This window comes from Stegodyphus dumicola, chromosome 9 (genome assembly GCF_044657685.1).
Source record: "Stegodyphus dumicola isolate Sdum_Otavi_A_Nest chromosome 9, ASM4465768v1".
In the NCBI taxonomy this organism is placed as follows: Eukaryota; Metazoa; Arthropoda; class Arachnida; order Araneae; family Eresidae; genus Stegodyphus; species Stegodyphus dumicola.
Genome location: NC_140776.1, coordinates 69,801,108 through 69,825,597, shown reverse-complemented (window position 1 = coordinate 69,825,597; position 24,490 = coordinate 69,801,108). Strand labels below are relative to the sequence as shown.

General features: G+C 31.8%; 1 protein-coding gene across 2 annotated transcripts in view; it reads left to right on the top strand.

Annotated features, from left to right (window-relative positions):
- Positions 1-24,490, top strand: part of LOC118186857 (proteasomal ATPase-associated factor 1-like) — a 71,468-nt gene that overhangs the window by 5,747 nt on the left and 41,231 nt on the right. For both annotated transcript variants that reach the window (XM_085823567.1, XM_085823568.1), the window contains 2 exons: positions 6,938-6,978; positions 9,835-9,932. In XM_085823567.1, coding sequence (XP_085679693.1) covers positions 6,938-6,978; positions 9,835-9,932 — 139 coding nt within the window. The remainder of the gene's footprint in view (positions 1-6,937; positions 6,979-9,834; positions 9,933-24,490) is intronic.

Genomic DNA, 24,490 nt, shown 5'->3' with positions numbered 1-24,490 from the left:
ATTTCAGTTCTGTTAGAAGGACTTACTTTAATTTAATTTAAATCTGTTAGGAGATGAGTAATTTAATTTTTGAAAGAAGGTCAACTTTTTGCATCTTTCATCTGTATTTATGCAATAACAGTAGGAGAGTATATAATATACGTAGGGATGACTAATGACTGGCATTTATTCTTATATACATTTTAAATAACATGCATATTTTTTTATGCCAAATTAACCAAGTAATGATTTTTATCAAATATATGATGATAAAATCTAAAATCATTTCAGCCTATATTTCAATTAACTCTCATTGTTTACATATGTATTTCCAATCTGTTTTTTGCTCAAAACCACTTTGTTATGTATCATTACTTTTTTCCCATCAATAAAAATAAAGGTTACAGTAGATTTAAGGGTGCCCCTTGGATTATCGCTGAGTTGTTTCATTTATGGTAACCTGAGTAGTTGAATGTTATGGAAACCCTATTACAGTCAAAAGTCGTTAATTCGAACACCCATAATCCGAAATGATCTATAATCCGGACCTCAAAGCTACAAACTTTCTGCGCATGCGTCGGTTTGACGCATGCGCATAAGACTTAAGATATGGCTGCGAATATGCATGTGTGCAAGTGCAAAATACGTTTACGAATGCACATTTAATGTATAAGGGATGGTATAAGCTAAGCTAAAATTATCTAATTCAGTTAATGTTGCAGAATGCGTTGTTCATTAATCTTCGAATTGGATCCGGCTTATTATTTTTTGCAGACTGTTAGAGCAATTTTATAAAAGTAAGCTTGAACTTTCGATTATGTCAAATAGAATTTCTGATTTATATTTACTAATATGTAAAGGATCTACAAAGCAAAAGTATGTTTTGAAATCCGAAATCTGTTTATCAATTTCAGGCTGCTCTGCGGCAGGGGGGCAGAAACGCCGCGGCGCGCAATGAATTGGAAGTGGATCTGTCAGCACTATCCTTATCTTCAGTGCAGATGTTTTTATTTTATTTGGCTTATAATTCCTTACTAAATGTAGTATTTCATCTCGATGTACTCCGTCTTTGATATGATAAAAATCAAGTTCCTCGTCATTATAATTCGCTTCCGATAGTGAAGAAAGTGACAGAGAGGTTATTGAAAACGAAAACATTTCGAATGACAAATTAGTCGGTATTCTCGACACAGCAATTATAGGACTTGAACAGCGGAACTTTGTAACTAAACAAGAAATTATGTCAGTTTAATAGAATTAAATAGAAAGTATTGTCACATGAAATGAAGCAACGTAAACAACTTACATTGAAAGAAATGTTTAATAAAGTAAACAAATAAATATTGAGCTTTTTCCTTTTTGTAAATTTTGATACCCTTTAGATCATAATTGTTCTTTATTTCATAAATTACAGTTTCATATTTTTAATTTTGCAATTTCTGCATGCCATCTTACCAGATTTAAACTGATGATCTATAATCCGGAAAAATGGATAATCCGGAATCGCCGAAGTCCCGACGAGTCCGGATTAACGACTTTTGACTGTATTATGACGTAATTGGTTGCGTGATTGCAATCAATTTGAATGATGGGAAAAGATTTGAAAAGTGTGTGTCGGATTTTGGATAAAAAGAGCGTTGTTATTTTGTGGTTTACTCAGTAAAATGGCTGAATGTGATAAGATTAATTTGAAGTTTCTGTACAATTTGGAATGAAAGGAAAAAAAGCCTTAATGGACTGGTGTGTAAATGAAGGTTTTATTTAGTAGCCATTATTAAGTGTTCTGTTTGTAGGAAGGAAATGCATATGGTCGGATGATACCGGCACTATAGAGGATATTTTTTTTTACACTTATTTTTGTGAATTTATGTGGTGATGCCAGTGTACAGATTCTAGTTCAGATAATTTTAGGAAGTTTTTGGATGCCTTTAAGAAATTTTGTTTGACTGAAGACAGGGAAATTTGTAAATAATTGTAAGTGGATATTTTCTTTATGTAGTGCCAAGGTGAATTTCCTTTTTTATGTTATTTCATTATTTGATTTAAAATGTAGTTTATTGAGATCATATATTTTTTTGCTGGCTGCTCCTTTGACTTTCTAAGTGAATATAGTAGATCGATGTGTGCATGGACAAAGTCAAGTGAGTGCACAATGCCTAGTTTGTGCAAATCTCTGATTTTTTTTTAAAGTGAAAATAGGTCGATGTGTACATGGATACCGAGTTTGTGCAATTCTTTGACTTGTAATTTTGGATTTGTGTAGCACAAAGATCACTGCTACACAAAGCCAAAATAACTAGTCAAGGAATTGCACAAACTCAATTTCAATGTACTGCCAATTTTCTCCAAAAGGCACCCGTAAATATACTTTTACCAAAATAAAAACTCAGCTTATGAGCTCCCCCCCCCCATATTTTGCAAGTAAAATATAGTTTATAAATGGGCATGCTGTGAAGGATCTAAATTCAGAATTTTGAAAACATTATTTACTGATATGGTAAAGTGCCTTTTAACCATTCATTGAAAAACATGTAACAATTCCCTTGTATGTCAGCCATATTTAGTATTTAGCCGGCCTTACGCTCAATAATTTTTGACGAAAAATCAGTAACATTCAGTTATAAAAAACTATCAAAAGTAATGCTTCCAAATTTAACTATGCATTAAGCACATTTAGATGTTCATCTCTAGAGATATGTGACTTACTCAACCTGTATATTCCTTTGACAAACCGATGCAAAATTAACTCTGTTCAATTCTGAAGAAAAGCTTATATTATATGGTATATCGAATCTGTAAATTACAAGCTAGTTGATGATTAAGCTAGATAATATCTAATTAATGATGTATTAATTAGGGCAGCTGTTTTAAATTTTTAGTATAAGTACTTGGAATGGACTTCACAATTTTATTATAATTGTGAAGGACAAAATGTAATTTTAATACTTATTTAATGTATTATATTTATGAAAAATGCTTAATTTTATTAAAAAGAAAATTTATTATTTTGTAAAATTAAAAAATATTTAATTTATCATAATATAATAAAACATTTTTGAAATTTTGACCTTTTTGTCAGTTTTGTTGCTATTGATTTAATTTTCCTGATATACGTCAGTAAAAACATACTTAATTTTATAATGATATTTTTGCCATAAAACTGCTTTCACATCAAGAAAATGAGCAATATAAAGTGGCAGAGGAGGCACTTTGCATGTGTTTTATTGTACTAATTAACTAACTACAAGCTTTTTAATATGTGAGAAAAGCCATTTGTGTCTATAAAGGATTAAAACAGAGTTGCCACACTACTGGGAAAACCAGAAAAAGTCAGGGAATATAAATGTTTTTGTCAAAATCTTGAAAAGGCAGGGAATTTGTTACAGCAATTCCCTTCCCCCCCAAAAAACAAGTTTTTCGCCACAGTTGGAAGCGTTCACTTTCTTCGAGAATTATGTATCGCGTAAGCGTCATTCAGGCAGCTGATGTAGAGCTAATTTTGCAGCTCCAATCAAATTGTCTTTCAGAAAGGAAAAACAAGTTTCCAGTAACCTCGAGAATCAAGAGACTCACATCCACATGTGAAGTACATGTTGAACTAAAGGAAGTACTTTCATTCTCATATAAAACAAAATTGGTTTGATCCTAGCATATGGCACACATGAGATTTGGCAATATTATGATGAGTAGTAAACAGGTCATTTTAGTGTTGGCGACAATTTTCAAAATCATGCTAAGGGGCCGTAGCGTATACTAGGATTTTATCGCAAAAGTTTTTAAACCTTTTTTTTTAATAAATGCCTTATCTGTCATTTTACTGTAAAATAAAAAAAATCTGATGTGTACACCACATGACTTCCTTGTACGGAAAATTAAATTATACGCATTTTTTCTTGCATTTTATTTAAACTTATTAGATTGAATTAAACCTACTTCGCCGACAGCGCATAAACCACAGTAGAATAAATGCATTATTTAAAATTCACTTTGTTTACCATAGCGACACTGTGGCGTTACGTTTACTTAACAGTATTATATTTCATTCATATTATAACTCAGAATGCACAAAATGTATATCATTTAAAGAATTATCTAATCGTTGCCTCATGTTCTATTCAAATACTATAATAAAGCTCAAACTATGTATAAAAGAAATTAAGCAAACAAAACAAAAAAGAAACAGTTTTTCACAGACAATTGAGTATTTCTCATTTAATTAATTCAGTTCTCACTTCGCGAGAAGGCAAAAATACATAAAAACTCAAAATATCTGTATTAAAAATTACGAAGTAAATCTCAAACGTTTATTTCCTCGAAAAAATTCCAGAAATAATTAAGCATGATTTAATTGGCAATAATAAATGAATACGTTATCTTTGTTGTTGCGAAGCTAAGTTTCTCTAGATTGGCAACAAATCCACTAGTCTCCTGTTTCAAATGTAAACATCAATGGCCACCATTAAAAACAGGCTTAGCGGCAATTAAACAACTTTAAAATTGCTGATAATTCTAAAAATATTGCACACAGATTTACAAAAGGCATAAAATCCTTAACCGGAAGATAAAATCAACATAATACAATCATTTTTAAAGCAAAAAATGTACGGTTTACAAACCTATAAGGGTAAAGAAACTGAGATCACTGAGCCGGGTAATAGAGTAAATATATATATAAATATATTTATGTACGTTTGGTGCGGCCGATTGCAACCAAAATACGAGTGCGCATCTACATGTTATAGCAGTCCTATATACAAAATTTCAACATTCTGAGGCTACTCGTTTTTGAGTTATGCGAGGTACGTTCGTACAGACGCCACGAAAAATTTTCTTCAGAATTAATTTTAAAGCAGTTTTATAATTTTTTTTAAAGGAAAAGAGTATTTTATTCTGTCCTTACGTACAGATATCACGCAAAAACATCGTTAAATTGCATTCGATAGCGGTCAAAATGGATATTTTCGTTGAAATATGCTGCCTGAAACTTTTCGCGATTACAATACTTCCTTTTTACTTCGTACAAGGAAGTTAAAATAGCAACAGTGCATCTAGGCTAACCATTTAATATAACTATATTTTGCAAAATATCACTGATTATTGTAATTCAATTTTTAAGTAATTAACTGTATTTTAATGTTATTTATACCATTTAATGTGGCTTTTCCCCTCTAAATTTATTTATTATTAGTTAATAATACTTTCAAATTTCAGGCAATTTTTGCTGTCATAATCCTGAAACTAATTCTATCAGTATGATGACATACTGTCACGAAATTTAATGCACATATTTTTTACTCATGGATGCTGCTAAATAAATATAAAATACCTGAATTTATTTTAAAATATCAGTAAATATATTTCTTTCATTTTGCTGCAAAAAAAAAAAAAAAAAAAAAAAAAAAAAAAGACATTTTTTAATCCAGATTGGGCAGATTCTAATCGCAATGTTCAGTGGAGAAAACAACTATTATAGTTATACAGGGTGGGACAAATAAAAGTGCCCAGGAGAACAGAGTTCCAAGTTACACAGCAAATGAAAGTAAGTTAAAAGTGGCCCGGGCGAGTGGATACTATTGGTCGTGAAAGTATGCATACAACCATACAATGTGACGCACTTATCATGTGTACGCACACCACGTTATCCAACCCGGTTCAGAGCTTTGTGCGGATTGTGTCAGTGTGAGTTGAGCAGTGCAAAGGTGAAGTTGATACTTAACAGTGCAGCATAGGGTGTTCGTTGTGGAAAGTGACATTGCAACAAAATAGTGGAAACAGTGTGGTCAATTGTTTGCTTATAAGTTTAATGGCGTCAAAGTGCTGTGCAAAGATTAGTCAGAAAGTGGCGTCAAACAGGATCTGTTTGAACAAGTCAAAAATATTCTCAAACGTTTCCGAACACCAAAACATGTGGCTGCAGTTCAGCAGAAAATGCGTCAGAGTCCTAGCAAATCAACTCGACACCTGTCGCAAGAGACTGACATATCACAGTGATATCACATAACGTTGGTCTTGGTGTTGGTGTATTTAATTATGGCTAAGCACACGAGGGCTATCTGCCTAAGGGGAGGAATGTCTTTGTGGAGGACTTTCTAAGGGAAACTGGCTCGTATACACGTTACACATGGGGAAAACCACGAAAACGCCCATGCAGCCAGCCCGTTCGTGGGATTTGAACCTCGGACCGAACAACCAGTGTTCAGCGACTTTATCGCTTGGCCGCTGGTGAGCGATATCACATAACGATTCATTACAAGAAAAAAAAAATTCACATGCTTATCACAAGTGTATGACCCTCAAATTTCAAAACTGCATGCATTACCATCTCAATGAGATAGATGATGGCATTAGCATAACTTATGTGTAGCCATGAGTGGCTTGCCAGATAAACACATTTTTGTATTATTCTTGGTTGCTGCCCACTTTGTTGACATCATCTGTTGACTTTTGTCAGGCCTGGACAGATCATGTGTTAGTGCCTAATTTTTTATTTTGTATTTGCTACTTAGCAAAGTGTAGCATTGGTTTACTATAAATTTTTGTATTATTTAATGGTAAATTGGATTTGAATATGTTTTATGAGGTTTTCTGTATTTAATTCTGAAAATGCAAACATGAATTGCCAATAGTTCAGTAATCATTATTTCGTTTATAAAGCTTCCCCCCCCCCACACACACTTGTTAAAATTTTAGACTGCTGAAAATACCAACAAATATATAATATGTAATGGTTGCCCATTATATATCAGATATGCATGCATTAGAAAACTGTGTCTCATTAAATATGTAAACCTGATGATACTTTTTCTACATTAACTCATATTATCTATCTTTAAGTCTGTAAGAAATCTTACTAAATACTGCACTTTTCATTTTTGCTGAATGCCAAGAATTCTGATTTTGTTTATAAGTTGTAAGTATTTAATGAAAATCCATTTTGAATAGAATTTCTTCTCTCTAGTGAGAAAGATGGTACTGCATGGGTTTCTTGTAAAGAATTTGGTAAGTTCTTTTATTATTATCATGTATTGAAAATTTATCAATAAATATTTATATAACAAATTCTGGTAGAATAAAAATGGTGAGAAAACGTACTTCTGTTTTAGTCTCATTTCCATTATGATTAAAGTTTGATGTAAGAAATATGAAAACCTTTCTATTAAAGCCATACCACCTGGTGTTTTATTTGATCAGTGCATACCCATGTTGATAGTTTTGGCAAGATTGTTTGACTTCTTTAATGGGCAGCAGGTATTGCAAGTTTGATTTGGCTTCTTTAATGGCAATAATTGTTTTTATAAGCATTGCTGTGTGTTGCATCTAATCAAATATTATTATTGTTATTTATTATTGCAATGGGCTTGTGATTTGCTAAGAGATTACTATCCTGTTTCTTCAAGAAAGATATGTCCTAAGAAAGATCATGTCCAAATAATCACTTCATGAAATTAAAATGTGACCTGAAGCAAAAATGGCTCTGCAGTCTTGACAGATACCGAGAAGAAAAGGTGTCCAAGCACAACTTGGTTTGTTGCATTATACATTCTTTTCATTACAGCTAAACTTCATTTACTCACAGTATCACATGTTGACATCGTTTAGTTCTGTGAAGAAAAGCTTACTTCAAGTGAATCCCAGTACAACAGTTGGTTGGAATCTGGAGGTCACTGTAAAATATTTGAGATATGTGCAGATGATAAGTGGCAGAAAAAATTAACAGTTAGGTTTGAAAATATGTTGAAAATATGAACTGTTTTACCATAGCAGACAATTTTGTATTGGCCAACTGCTAGTAGTTTAGCGCAGAATAAATTTTAGGCAGAAGGAAAAATGGAGTTGATGCGAGAACATCATCGTTCTATGATTTTAAAGTGGGATTAAATCAAGAAGAATGCATTCAACATCTATAATTAGCATTTGGAAATGAAGGCCTGTCTTTTGATACTGCATTCAGATGGTTTACAAAATTTCACAGAGGTGACAATTCTCTTCAAGATTAAGAATACAGTCAAAAGTCGTTAATTCGGCACCCATAATCCGGAATAATCTATAATCCGGACCTCAAAGCTACAAACTTTCTGCGCATGCGTCGTGTTCACGCATGCGCACAGGCGTTTAAGAGTGCGCATAAGACCTTTACGGCTGCGAATATGTTTGTGCACATGCGCGTTTAATGTGTAACAGAGGTATAAGCTAAGCTAAAATTATCTAATTCAGTTAATGTTGCACATTGCGTTGTTCCTTAATCTTCGAATTGGATCCGGCTTATTATTTTTTGCAGACTGTTAGAGCAATTTTATAAAAGTAAGCTTGAACTTTCGATTATGTCAAATAGAATATCCGATATATATTTACTAATATGTAATTTGTATCTACAAAGCGAAAGTATGTTTTGAAATCCGAAATCTGTTTATCAATTTCACGCGCTGCGGATTGGAAGTTGATCTGTCAGCACTATCCTTATCTTCAGGGCAGATGTTTTTATTTTATTTGGCTTATAATTCCTTACTAAGTGTAGTATTTCATGTCGATGTACTCCGTGTTTGATATAATTTAAATCAAGTTCCTCGTCATTATAATTCGCTTCCGATAGTGAAGAAAGTGACCCAGAGGTTATTGAAAACGAAAACATTTCGATTGACAAATTAGTCGGTATTCTCAACACAGCAATTATAGGACTTGAACCGCAGAACTTTGTAACTAAACAAGAAATTATGTCTGTTTAATAGAATTAAAGAGAAAGTATTATCACATGAAACGAAGCAACTTACATTGAAAGAAATGTTTAATAAAGTAAACAAATAAATATTAAGCTTTTTCTTTTTGTAAATTTTGATACCCTTTAGATCATAATTGTTCTTTATTTCATAAATTACGGTTTCATATTTTTAATTTTGTAATTTCTGCATGCCACCTTACCAGATTTAAACTGATGATCTATAATCCGGAAAAATCGATAATCCGGAATCGCCGAAGTCCCGACGAGTCCGGATTAACGACTTTTGACTGTATACAGAAAGGCCATTGTCAGCTGTAATCTGAGATGATGTATGTGCCATATGGAAAATGTTAATTGATGGTATTTGCTGCTCCTACCAAATGATACAGAAGGAACTTAATATTGGATCTGCCACCATATGTAAAACTATTCATGAAGAATTACATATGAAAAAAAAAAACAAGTTTGCTGTTGGGTTCCCCATAATTTAACTGAGTGCTAGAAATCCATCTAAAAGATTACAATGGTATCTAAAATTATATCTGAAGAATTTGAGAGTGACCCTTGTAATTACATACGAGTGCTATCTTAGCCTAAGGTTAAAGTTGATGGATGGAGTGAAATTATGGAAATTGGTGGAAATATATTTATGAGGAAAATAATAATGTAGGCTGTGTTCCCCCCACCCCCATAATTGGATTTTTAATGAAATTAGAATATATAATGTTCCTTCAGCTAGTTATTCTGTTTCATCTAATATCAAGCTGTAATTGTGAGGAGAGAAATAAATCAATATATGCCATATGACAGTGAGAATGTGTGGTGTGGCTGTAACCAAAACATACTAAAATATATTTATTAGATAAGCTATTTCAACAAGCAAAGAACAAAGAAGAATAACATACTTAAAAACAAGAACATTCTGCAAGAGATAAGAACAATACATTTAATTTAATGGTGGCTAATAGGCAATCTTGGCAGTTGTAGCTTTCTGTAGAAAATTATTTGTGGCATCTATGCTTGAATAGATTTATTAATTTTTTTAAATGATTTTCTGATGCTAAAAATCATAGTACTGGAAAACGTGTATTGCAATGTTCATTCTATGTTTGTCTGAATTGATATTTTATTTATTGCAGGTAAAGAAGGTAAGCATGGAAAATTAATTGTTGATAATGCTGGTGATGGTGCATCCTTGCAAGCTTCTGAGGGATTCAAAGTTGAAAATGTAACAAAGGTATGTTTTATTTAAAATGAAATGAAGTGTTTACTTGGTGTCCGCTGATAACATTGCGATGAAAACAATGCAAGGCGAAAACATCGTGGTACAAAATATCGTCGAAAATAAAGCAGTTAAAAAACTTCGCAGGTTAAAAATATGGGGGTAAAAAAAAAAGTATCTATAAATCATCGCATGTCGATAACATCGCATACTTGCTTTTTTCAGGCTTTAATAACTGTAAATGAATATTCTGATAATGATTTTTGAGCACAAGAGGGAAAAAAGGATAATTTTTACTTTCATATTTTTTATTAACTAATACATTTTTGCTGAAAAATTAAGAATGAAACTTAAGCACAGAAAATTAATGCAACTTATAGCACTTAACCCATTCAGGACTAGCGTCGCGTATAGGCAATGCAACGATTCTGCTCGTACGAGCCCAGCGTCGCATATACGTGACATTAAAATGGAATGATTTATTTGAATTTTTAAAAAGCCAGTAAATGGAGCTAACTGGTACAGTCAAAAGTCGTTAATTCGGACACCCATAATCCGGACCTCAAAACGAAAAGCTTTCTGCGCATGCGCCACGTTGACACATGCGCATAGGCGTTTACGCGTGCGCGTAAGACCTTTACGAGTGCGCATATGCATGTGCGCAAACACAGAATACGTTTTCGCGTGCCCGTTTAATGTATAACGGCCGGTATAAGAAAATTATCTAATTATCTATTTCAGTTAATGTTGATGATTGCGTTGTTCCTTAATCTTCGAATTGGATCCGGCTCATTATTTTTTGCAGACTGTAAGAGCAATTTTATAAAAGTAAACTTGAACTTTCAATTATGTCAAATAGAATTTCTGATGCTGGAGCTGCCAAAGGATCTACAAAACGAAAGTATGTTTCTATGTCCATCAAACAAAAAGTGGAATTGCTGCAAAAAGTGGATAAAGACATGAAGAAGGTGACAGAGAGGTTAGTGAAAACGAAAAAATTTCGATTGACAAGTTAGTCGGTATTCTTGGCACAGCAATTACGGGACTTGAACAGCGGAACTTTGTAACTGAACAAGAAATTATGTCTGTTTATAGAATTAAAGAGAAAGTATTATCACATAAAACGAAGCAACTTAAACAACTTACATTTAAAGAAATGTTTAATCAAGTAAACAAATAAATATTAAGCATTTGTTTTGTAAATTTTGATACCCTTTAGATCATAATTGTTCTTTATTTCATAAATTACGGTTTCATATTTTTAATTTTAGAATTTCTGCATGCCATCTTATGAGATTTAAACTGATGATCTATAATACGGAATCGCCAAAGTCCCGACGAGTCCGGATTAACGACTTTTGACTGTAATTGTATTCACATGGATTGATTCATACGGCATTTGATCTTCAGGTACTGACATTTGCTTCTGGTTTTGAGAGATTTATTGAAAATAAACAAACTGGAAATCGTGGCTCTTTATAAGTGCGACTGTGAATTAAAGGGCGTTTGTGTCTATTTCGTTAGGATTTTCTTTCTTTCTTTCTATCTTTTTTTTAAATTTTATTTATTTTGAAACTTAAGCTTTCTTGGTTAATTAAAAGGTAACATTACAACATTATTACAGAAGGGGAAAGACTATCAGCATTATCGACGCATAATGCGTCTTGCTTGTATTTCTCAGGAAAGAGCCAGCGTTTTTGTTTCTCTTACTCAATTTAATAGGTCATTATATGTAATGCCTTGAATGGTTATTATATATAATGACACAAGCATTATATTTTGGTATATAATGTATTTACATATAATGTAATTATGTATGATATATATGCTGACGTGATCAGTAATGGATATCCCACCAGTGGGGGTTCTTTCCTTGATCACTTTCCGGTAATCATGGACGCTGTTTTTGATTTAGAAAAACAGGAAGTTTTCTAATATAAACCTGATTTCACACAGTGTTTGAGGATGAAATATTTCTGAGTGTCTTTTGAAGTTTGTGACGTGTGTTGGGGTTATATTTAGTTTTATTCCGTTAGCCATGGCTAAGAGACCTTACTTAAAAATTTGTCCAAAATCACCAGACACTCCACCTTTCCATCTAACTAGAAGACAGTTTCCGAAAATTTACGTCAGCGAAGGAGATAATAAAGGTAAGAGAAAATGCATTGTGTGCGCTAAAACGAAGGAAAAGCGAAAGCATACAACGTATTTTAAGTGCGAAATATGCAATGTAGGACTGTGTGTCGATCCTTGTTTTGAATTATTTCATACACAGAATTTTTAAACTGGAATTTAATTACCTACTGGTAATTCTTGTTTAATTTTTTTTTTTTTTTTTTTTTTTTTTTTTTATATATATATCAAAATGCTGGTTTTATGTGATTTTTTTTTTGTAAAATTAGGCTTAACTTCTGAAAAAGCGCGGGCCAGTGGTGACGATCTATTTCAGAGGGTCCGGTCGCGTGACTGCGCTTCATTCTCCCGTCGCTGGTCCTTAAGGGGTTAATAGAATTTTAAACTGACATAGTGAACTAACAAAGGTCATTAATAAATCATTTTTTATAAATTTTTATTGGTAATTTTTCAAAAAAGTATAACCTAAAAAAGATTAGAAAAAGGAAGGTAAGTAACTATGACCTTATATATAAAAAAATTGCTAAGTTAATTATGAGATTATTTTCTTCACTTTTGTTAATCTAATACTCTTATAGTGAAAATTATTTCTTGTTTTGTTTCACTTTTCTTAAAGTGTGAATGTCGACTTGTTAGTTATGATGAAAGTCATCTATATAATATTTTAATAGGGTTTGTATTTATTAGATTATGCCAAAGCACACTATGGTTATCTGCTTAAGGGGTGGGATTCCTTTGCGGAATACATTCTCAGGAACCGGTTCATATGCATATTATACTTTAGGAAAATCATGAAAATCTTCATGCAGCTTTTATTTTTGTGTTTTAGAAGTAATGTATACTTGCAGTGAACTTTCTTAGTGACTATCTCCCTAAGACGAACAGTAATTTTTAGAAAAATAAACACAGGTGTTTAATCACTATGCAAGTTCAACACATCCACACAAGATTAAAAAGATATGGAATTTTGAGTCATCACTTTAAATTGGATTGCTTACATTTACTTTTAGATTTAGACATTTCTTATTAACACTTTAAAAGTATTATTTAATTTTTCATATGCATTTTATTCAAAAATTTTGCAGTTACTTATTGAACTTTAAAGACAATTTTAATGCTTTTCTTCTGTGTTTCTTAATTTTCAGAATATCTTAATTTATGCATGCCAGAAATCTGTAGTGAAATTAAAATTAATATTTCTGAGTGAGATTCTATTTTGTGGCAATTCTTTGTTCTCAGAATTCTTTGCCTAGCAACTTTTAAGTGACTAATTTTTCTGGTAAATTTTTAATTCAAGATAAAATTTAATGAAATAAAAACTTAATCAAATTTCCCTTATCTAGATTTCAAGGATAAAAACTGCACATATTTTACATTGACTTTTATTTTCAGTGACTGAAATATTTCAAGTACACTTTTTTTTATTTAAATGACAAATTATTTGTAATAAAAAAAAATGTAACATTTTTCTGTATAATTTTAAATGCTTTAGAAACATATGATTTTGAATATCGATCATAGCTAAATTTTAAAATCCGGGTTCGCTTCGTGCATGATTATTTTTTAGTTAAAGTAACCAGAAAGAATATTTTTTCAATGAAATGAAAGTATCAGGGGTGTTTGTGCTCCGGGGAAACCCCGGAATTCCGGGGATTGTCGTTCAAAAGGAAGTAGGAATAATAATGAATTATTTATTTTGATCTGGGTAATTTTGTTTGCTTTGAAAGCAGAAAACGCAAGGTCAGTGTGTGTGGTGAAAACTTTTCCTTTCTTTCTCCAAAGGCAGTGATAAGGCGTGAAAAGGGGGAAAAAACTTCTTTTTTGTTCTTTCCTTATTGCGAGTTATGACTCATTCCCCCGGTTCTCGGACATTCTCTTCTGGATTCTTTTCGGCAAGTAGGCGTGGCAGAAAAAAAAGGGAGAGATTTTGTTCGACCAGATGTGTGATCACGTGACTCTGGGTTCAAAGGTCTTATCTCTCCTGGCGTGGCGCCAATAAGTAGAGAAGGGGGATTTTTCGCCGTATTAGCTATTTATCGTTGATCGCTTCTCAACTTTTTTTTCTCCGCTGTGTAAAATTTTCGTTTCATTTATTGATGCACGTGTAAATTTTTCGTTTCGTTTATTGAAATATTTTTTTATTTATGTACGCAAGAGAATTTCACTATGAAATTTCTCGATATAAATAGTGATATTATATAATTAGAAGAAGGTGTCCGGAATGTATTTAGGTGGAATTGGATTGAACGGAGAAATGGTAATGGGGATACCATCGGCACTTGGTGCAAGAAAATAAATGTTGCTGGACAAGCATATTTTGTTTTTTGTAACTCACTGCTGAAGTATGGTGGGGAAGGATTCAAGGCTTTCACAAATCATTCTAAAACAGTGATGCACATAAAATATTCAAAGTGCATTAGACATTCAATGACTTTAAGTAATTATGCTAATTCAAAAAATACTGATGACTTACTGGGGACTAATGCTCGGCCATTGGATATAGTGACAAGAAAAGCATGCCAAGAGGTATTAATAACTTCGTTTATCGCCGAGAATTCTCTTTCTTTCAATGTAGCTCCCAATTTAATTGAACTCTGCAAACAGTTGAGCCGCGATCAGACGGCACTAAACTCGTTGGAAATGTCCAAGACTACTGCATGTTATAAGATGAAATATGGGCTCACAAAAACTATTAAGGAAAATATCATTAAAACTTTAAAGGAGACTCCATTTTCTCTAAATTTGGATGAAAGTACTAGCAATGCTCAAGAAAGTATACTGGCAATATTGGTGCACTTTTATGACAACAATCAAAATGAAGTTGTAGTTCATCATTTTGCATCTCTAAAGATGGAATCTTGCAATTCAGAAGCTGTTTTTAAAGCAGTTGTTAATACTGTTGAAGATAATAATATTCCATGGGCAAACTTAATTAGTATATTAATGGACTCATGTAACACCATGCCTGGAAAAAAAAGGGTGTTGAAACCAGACTACGATCAAACAAAGCACCCCACTTATTAGATATTGAATACTTATTAGTATATTAATATCTAATAAGTGGGTTATTAGCACCCCACTTATTAGATATTAATAAACTTATTAGATATTGATGGTGACACATGTCACACAGCTAATAACTGTGCAAAAAAATTTGCTTCATGTTTTGATAGATACTTAGAATATTTGTTTGATGACATCTATTTTGATATGAAAAGCCGCAGTAAAAGAGAAAAATTTTTTAAAATCTGTGAATCCCTTGCCATTAAAAAACTTAAGTTCTTGAAGAGACCAGACCATAGGTGGGTGTACATTTTATGTGTTTTAGAAAGAATCAAAGATCTGTGGGATGCTCTTATTGCATTTTATTTTCACTACTTGGATAAAACTGATAAAGGGGATTATTTTTCTTATGTTGAAACTGTATACAATAAAAGAAATATTTCTGCAGCTCAGAAAAAAAAAAAAAAAAAAAAATTGTTGAAGAGGTGTATTCTTGCTTGCATTCCCAACAACTCACAAAGGATGCTTTAGCTCAGAAAAAAAGAATACTAAATGGGTTATTTGTTATGCAAAACAAAACTTTATTGCATATGGCATTATATTCAGCAGTATTACCAGAGTTCAACACATATATTAAATTATTTGAAACAAAAAAACCAATAGAGTGCACATCTTATAATGATTTATTAAAGGTTGATGTCACAAATCCAGAATTCCATCTACCTAGCAAAGTAATATTTACTGGTGCAGAAGCTTCCACTCTCCTGAAGAAATTATCAAAAAATCATCCAATAGCAAAAGAATTCCAAATTTCTCTGATGAAAGCTTATACTAATACAGCACAGCATATGAAACAGAAATTACCCCTTAAAAATTCATATCTAATTAGTTTTACAGCATTAGATCCAGAGCTAAGAGGTAAAACCAGTACAATATTAGCTTTTGAAAAATTATCACCTTTTATGTCCCATATTTTTAGTGATAATGAAAAGTCAAAAGTAGAAGCTGAAATAAGGTATTACCAGAGTGATATTGATATCACCAAAGAAATGCTCTACACATCTGATGAAAGTGGAAATCAAGTCAAGTGTACAATTGATAAGTATTGGTCTAAAGTTTTTAATTTAAAAGATGATTTCACAAATGATTATAAGTATCGTACATTGGCTAAATTGGTCAAAGCCTGCCTTAGCTGCTTCCATGGCCCATTAGTGGAAAGTGCATTCAACTTAATGGATACACTTGTCACTGACTATAGAACCTCTCTTAAGATTGATTCCCTAGATGCAGTGCAGACTATTAAATATGATTTAATGGCTTCTAAAGAAACCTCATGTGAAAAATATGGTTAAAAAAATCCAATGACTGATCCTATTCACAAAGATCTCTTACTGAATATGAACAGAAGTTGGAAAACATATCAAGAGGACTTAAAAACATGTATTTCAGATGAGTCACCTATAAAAGTCTCTGAAAAACCTTCTACATTAGCAGAAAAGCAAACTGCCTATACCTCTGCATGTGCAGTTCTCGAGGAAATTTCTTCAACTGTAAATGAGGAAAATAAAAGTCAACCTTCCTGCAATTATGAAGTTCACCATAAAAGAAAGACAAGCCCACAAACATCAGAAAATAAAAAAAAGCAGCAGAAATTAGATAATTTTTTTTTTAAAGAATTAATTCAGGTAATTTAAAATATTTACATAAAATGTAGTAGTTTATATGTTTGAAAATTTATGGTTATTAATTTTGCAAAAAATGTAATTCATTGAACTTTTATAATTAGGTCATTCAATACATCATAATTGTAATTTTTCATTTCTCTCTCTCCCCTCCCCTTCTTGAAACTTCAAAATGTCGGTAGTAAGTCCGTAAAAGTTTCAGGGGATTTTTTGGGGTCCCACAAGCACCCCTGAAGTATTTAGTGCTTCTACACATTAAATTATTGGAAAAAGATATCTTGAAAGAAGGTATGTTAACCTGCGGGAAAGTGCGTGGGGTGTGTCATACCCCATGCTTACATAAAAGTGGAATATTCCTAACTTGTGAAACTGAAATTCTGTGCTGCATTCAGTAGCTGAGTTTCTAGTTGAGGTTTACTTTCAGAACCGCTTTTTATTTGCCTGTGTGTTTCAGAAAACGTTTTATCAGTATTTTGTTGAAACTGGGGTATGACACACCCCATGCACCTGTCTGCGTAAGTGTTTTTCTGACTGAATAATTAGTTCAGAAATTTATTTTTGGAGTGTAACAGTAAATATTTCTACTTGCAAGTGATTTTAAAGTACTTGACATTAAATTCTTAAAAATTTCTAACCGCATTATGGTAAAAAGAATGACTTCCTATGAATTGGCCTGTGAGATTTATTAGAAATAGTTGAAAGCGATGAAGATTGCATTTCGGAAACTGAAGATGAAACTAGGAATACTTTCTACACTGTTTTGGTTTCGAAAAAGATAAAACATTAATTCCTAATGTTCCTAAAAAAAGGAAAAACTGTTCTTATGCTTTCAACATCATATATCGATCATACTTTAGATGATAGTACTATTGGAGAAAATAAAATGTCAGCAATTATAAGTTTTTATAATATAACTAAAGGAGCAGTGTATGTGGGGGATGAAATGTCAACCAATTATTCAATTGCCAGAATAACAAGGAGGTGGCCAATGGTAATTATCTTTCCTGCACTGAATGTTGCTGTAATAAATGCTTGAATTATATTACATTCAACTGCTAATCCATCAACAGCATTACAATTAATGAAAAAAAGTATTGAACAAAGATCAGAGATTAATACTTTACCAAGAAACTGACGTACTGCGTGCAAAACAAAAGCAGAAGTTTCGACGAAGAATTAAAAACGAATACATGAAATTCGAAACAACTAAGTATGAAAGATGTGATAAATTGCTTTCGTGCCAAGGACAGAAGAAAGTGAATGCAATGTTTAAAATGTGAAAACATTCTGTGCCAAGAGCACATGAATGTATTTCGTTCAAAGTGTAAAGAAATAAAATAAGCATTGTGTATTAGAGATGCAATGAAACTTAGAGGCATGATGTTTATTTTCATTTATCTTAATTTTAACTCTATTTTGGAAATTAATTTTTTGAAACCCAATTATTATTTAGTATTTATAATACACGAGAGCAACAAACACAGCTTTAAAACTAAATAAAACTATTTTTATCGTACTCTAAATATTGGGGTATGTGATACCCCACGTGCCCACTCTAGTAACTTTTCTTAGCACGACTTCCGCTGGGTTAATTTCTATAATTTATGTTTTAAATCAAACAAAAGTATCTCTTTGTTTTAATAATTTTACAAATCTTCTAGTTTTTTCATCTGTAATTAACCATAGTTTTAGTTTCTCAGTTCATAATAATAAAAAAAGATATATTGTGAATTAGCTAAATCAAAGAGAGGTGCGTTATTAGGTAAATGTAGAATTTAGTTTATCCATGTACACCACTGTAAAGAACAAATATACTAATTTCTTGTACATATCTTTTTAATCTTGTGTGGATGTGGTGAACTTGCATAATGATTAAAACCTATGTTTATTGTTTTCAAAAACACTGTTCGTCTTAGGGAGGTAGTCACCAAGAAAGTTCACTGCAAGTATACATTATTTCTTAAAAAAAAAAAAAAAAAAAAAAAAAAAAGCTGCATGAAGATTTTCGTGATTTTCCTAAAGTATAATGTTCATTTGAACCAGTTCCTGAGAATATACTCCGCAAAGGAATCCCACCCCTTAAGCAGGTAGCCGTAGTGTGCTTTAGCATAATCTAATAAATCCAAACCCTACTGAAATATTATATAGCTGATTTTCTTCATAACTAACAACTCGACATTCAAGTAACTGACTGCACTCTGCACATGAAAATTTTAGACACTTTAAGAATAAACTGAAATAAAACAAGAAATAATTTTCACTATAAGAGTATTAGATTAACAAAAGTGAAGAAAATAATCTCATAATTAACTTAGCAATTTTTTATAGATAAGGTCATGCAGTTACTTACCTTCCTTTTTCCAATCTTTTTTAAATTATACTTTTTTGAAAAATTACCAGTACAAACTTTATAAAAAATGATTTATTAATTAACTATGTCAGTTCAAAATTCTATTAAGTGCTGTAAGTTGCATTAATTTTCTATGTTTGTTTCCTTCTTAATTTTTCAGCAAAAATTTATTAGTTAATAAAAAATAAAAAATAAAAATTATTCTTTCTTCCATCTTGTGCTCACAAATCATTATTGAAAAATCAATTTACATTTATTAAAGCCTGAAAAAAAGCATATCTGCAATGTTATCATCATGCAATGATTTGTAGATACTTTATTTTTTACCATGATATTTTTGAAGACGATGTTTTCAACCTGCGAAGTTTTTCACCCGTTTTCTTTTGACAATGATATTTTTTACCACAATGTTTTAGAACTGTGATGTTTTCTCCTATGGTGTTTTGTAGCTCGACGTTTTTGCCTTGCGTTGATTTCTCCACAACATTTTCGCCTGTAACCATTTACTTGACTGTTAAGTTTAAAATGTTAGAAGCTTTCACCTCATACAAATTACAGAAACTTCAATTACCATACATCAGTTTTGATGTTCTTATTAATTTTGTGAGCAACAAAACCACTAAATACTAAAGTCCTGTAAAAAGGCATCCCTTACCTTAGACAAATAGCAGTCATGTGCATTGTCATAATCTAAACTATCCAGTCCTATAAATCTGGCCACACATAATCATTACAGCAGTATTTTATAAAATCAGTGCATTTCCATAAGCTATTTTTAAATTTGCTGAAAGATGGTGTTGTAGAACTTAAAATGCAAAGTAAAAAAGATGTGTTAGCTACATAAAAGAATAATACAAATGTTTTATTTACAGATATGGTATTTCTTTGTTATAGCGACCTCCAATTATATTTCCTGATTTTAGATTTGCACCAAGATATCATCTATGATTTCACCTAGCTCATGAAACACGAATGTAAAAATAAACAACAAAGTATATAATAATAACAATAATACTAAGATGCTGTTTCGTAAGAATATTTTTAAGAATCCTCATCCGTATTATTATTTTATTACATGTAATTATTCCAGTCAACTGCAGCACTTTCACACATATTAAACCGTTGATTACCATTTCATGGACGTCATCTCCTCTGCCCAAGAATATACTATAAATCTAATAATAGTGGTGAATGATATTCTCGAACCGTTGAACCAATTTCCAATACGAGGGCCTTTCTCCTCTTTGCAGTTTTTAACATTGCACCTCCAAATGGTTTCGCCTATCACATGAAGTTTCATGTTGTGGCCATTTTCGCATACTCGTTTGTTAGGTAAAAGACCTCTTAAAAAAATTATATGGCATCCACCTCATTATTCGGTAAATTAAAAATTGATCATCCTATTCACACACACACACAAAATGCAATGAATATATTTTTAAATAAACAATGCAATTTCAAGAACCTCATAAAAAATAAATAATATGGGAACATGTGGTGAGGCCAAAAATGTAACATGGTGCTGATATATGAGTGCGTGCTGAGGTATATGAAGACACATTATTAGCTAATGAGCACAAATCAAGATCTAGCTTGCTATTTTGTTCATCTTATTGCTGAGCGATGTGAGTGCACGTGCTTTCGAGAAATAAATAGCTTTAAGAAATTAGTCTTTTGTTTTAGCTATGTGTGTGTGTGAAAAAGGTAAAATACTCATACAGTCAAAAGTCGTTAATTCGGACACCCATAATCCGGACCTCAAAGCTAAAAACTTTCTGCGCATGCGCCGCGTTGACACATGCGCATAGGCGTTTCCGCGTGCGCGTAAGACCTTTACGTGCACGCGCATATATATGCGTGTGCGCAAGTGCAGAATACGTTTCCGTGTGCGCGTTTAACATATAACGGACGGTATAAGCTAAAATTATACAATTATCTATTTCAATTAATGTTGATGATTGCGTTATTCCTTAATCTTCAAATTGGATGCAGCTTATTATTTTTTGCAGACTGTAAGAGCAATTTTATAAAAGTAAACTTGAACTTTCGATTATGTCAATTTCCGATTCTGGAGCTCCCAAAGGATCTACAAAACGAAAGTATGTCTTGATGTCCGTCAAAAAAAAAGTGGAATTGCTGCAAAAAATGGATAAAGGCATCAAGAAGGTGACAGAGAGGTTAGTGAAAACGAAAAAATGACAAGTTGGTATTCTCAGCACAGCAATTACGGGACTTGAACTGCGGAGCTTTTTAACTGAACAAGAAATTATGTCTGTTTATAGAATTAAAGAGAAAGTATTATCACATAAAACGAAACAACTTACATTGAAAGAAATGTTTAATAAAGTAAACAAATAAATATTAAGCTTCTTTTTTTGTAAATTTTGATACCCTTTAGATCATAATTGTTCTTTATTTCCTAAGATAAGGTTTCATATTTTTAATTTTAGAATTTGTGCATGCCATCTTACGAGATTTAAGGTGATGATCTATAATCCGGAAAAATCGATAATCCGGAATCGCCAAAGTCCCGACGAGTCCGGATTAACGACTTTTGATTGTATTACTTTACGAAGATTGTATACAGATTACTTCCCTTGTACTGTTTCCTCAAGGAAATGTAATACATTTATGATATGTACCATTTGTTATTGCAGTTTTTCAATTTTGCACAGAGAAGGGCTGATGTTCTCAAACATACACAGTGTGCATACACAAAAACACAAGGACAATATGAGTTATATTGAAAAAAAAAATAATAATAATAATTAAAAAATATCTGAAAGGTTTCAGATTTTAAATTACGTCCAAAGGGGCATTTTTTTAATGTTTTGTGTGCTACATTTATTTATTAAATATCATGTTCTTTGGATTTAAACCATAAAATTCAGTTCAAAAGCAATGTCACAAAATAATTTTAAAATGAGCATATCTTTAGAATTTCCGATACATAGTTCCGTGCGCTGGAGATAAAAAGTCCCCCTTCCCTGTAGAGTGTTGCCATTGCTCACTTTAAAAATTGTTGAGTTTGTTACTCAAAAATTCGTTAACGTTTTACAAAATATGAAATCGATAATCAAACAAATTCCAAATTTCAAATTTGGTCTTCCACATGTCCATATTTGTAGGAGGATTACGTCATTCAAAATTCAATGGCTCTATGTATCGTTGTTTTATTTGGTGGCAACAGTTTGAAAAGTGATTCACCGTTTATAGTGATTCAGTGCAAAACAAAAACAATAGTCCTTCAGGGGCAAAGTCCCTTTGGACTAAAAATGAAAAATTAAATTTTTCTGTGGAAATAAAGTTATTGATGCATAATGTGTGTTCTTTTCCTTTTTACTGGGGCACAAATAGCCCCTGAATATGTCGGATCATGCTGCAGCTTAATTTAGAAAAATATTTCCTGGCAGCAAATATTCACATGCAGGGACCAAAATGGCTGCAATTGTTAAAGGAATGTGAAAAAAATATTTTCAGTTATTGATTGCTTTAAAACAGTTCCATTCTACCTCTCTATGCATGGAAGCAATAATACCAATTCAAAACTGTATCTAATCGTTGTTTAATCCAATGTCTTCAGAAATTGAGTTTAGTTGCTTTCTGTTTCCACTTTAGAAGAACGTAAGGACAGAATAAAGGACTCTTTTTTCCCAAATGAAATATAAAACTGATTTAAAATGAATTCAGAAGAGATTTTTTCATGGTGTTACACATGTATCTCGCATAACTCAAAAACAAGTAGCCTCAGAATGCTGAAATTTTGTATATAAGACTGCTATAACATGTAGTTGTGCACCTCCCTTTTTGTTTGCAATAAGCTGCACCAAAAGTATATAAATAAATCGGTTAATCTTTGGATTATGGTAACTTGGCGATTTTTTGGCAAAAATTTGGCAACAAACTCTGCTACAGCAATCCTCTATTTTTTTTTCGCCACCATTTTGTCTTCACGAAGTAAAGACATGTTTCTTTTCTTTTTATTTACTCAACACTTTTTCCAACAATCTGCTAGCCGAATTACACTTATGCTAGAAATTTTATGGAACAAAACTACTTAATCATGACAAATATTAACTGCAAAATTGGGAAAAAGTGCAGAATCGCAAACTCCTTGCCGCGTTTTTCAGAATCGCACATACACAGTAACCATGTACACGTCGACTTATTTTTACTTAGAAAAATATCCCAGAATTGCACAAAAATGGCATTGCACACACTCTTAACTTTATCCATCTACACTGCTATTTTCTCATAAATTACAAAAATATGCACGAAAATGCGGGAAAATTTTGTGAATCTTTAAACTCGGTAGAAAGCACATATATAAAATTACCTGATCGTGAAAAAGTATATACCCTTTCCAAGGATGAACATTTCCACGTATAATATAAATATAATATCCAAAAACTTTTACCTCTAAATTATCTATTATAAACGTCACCAACGAATTTATAACGCAAACATTAAAAATTGTTACAAATACTTAGTGTCAAATATTTAAATTATTTCCATGCACGTTTACTTGCACTGAAACATATACCAAATTGCTACAAACATATAATTCACAAAATAACTATCATTTAATTAAAATATATTAAACCATGTACACGTCGACTTATTTTTACTTAAAAAAAATCCCAGAATTGCACAAAAATGGCATTGCGCACACTCTTCACTATATCCATGTACACTGCTTTTTTCTCATAAATTAGAAAAATTTCACGAAAATGCATGAAAATTTTGTGAATCTTTAAATTCGGTAAAAAGGACATATATGAAATTACCTGATCGCGAAAAAGTATACACCCTTTCCAAGGCTGAACATTTGCACGTATAAAATAAATAAAATATCCAAAAACTTTTACCTCTAAATTATCTATTATAAATGTCACCAACGAATTTATAACGCAAACATTAAAAATGGTTGCAAATACATAGTGTCAATTATTTAAATGATTTCCATGCACGTTTACTTCCACTGAAACGTATACCAAATTGCTACAAACATGTAATTCACAAAATAACTATCATTTAATTAAAATATAATATAATTAAAAAACACTACTTAAAATATAAATAAGCACATACATTAAATTAATAAAAATTAGCTTACAATCCTAATTTCATTTAAACTAAATCATTGCTAATAACAATTTTCCAATAATACCATATTAATTTATTTACTCCTTACATTTAGAACAATGCATAAAAATAATATCCTCAAATAATTAAAAATACTAACTTACCTAATCTTCTTCCGAATCTTGATTACGTGGCGGATAAACTTTTCTTATTTCCCCCGCTAAATAAAAAGCAAAATTCTCTTTATCATAATGCTTCGGAATGGCGCTTTTTATAGCACTCCACGTGCCCTCTATTGTATTCGTATGTGCACCTGTTTC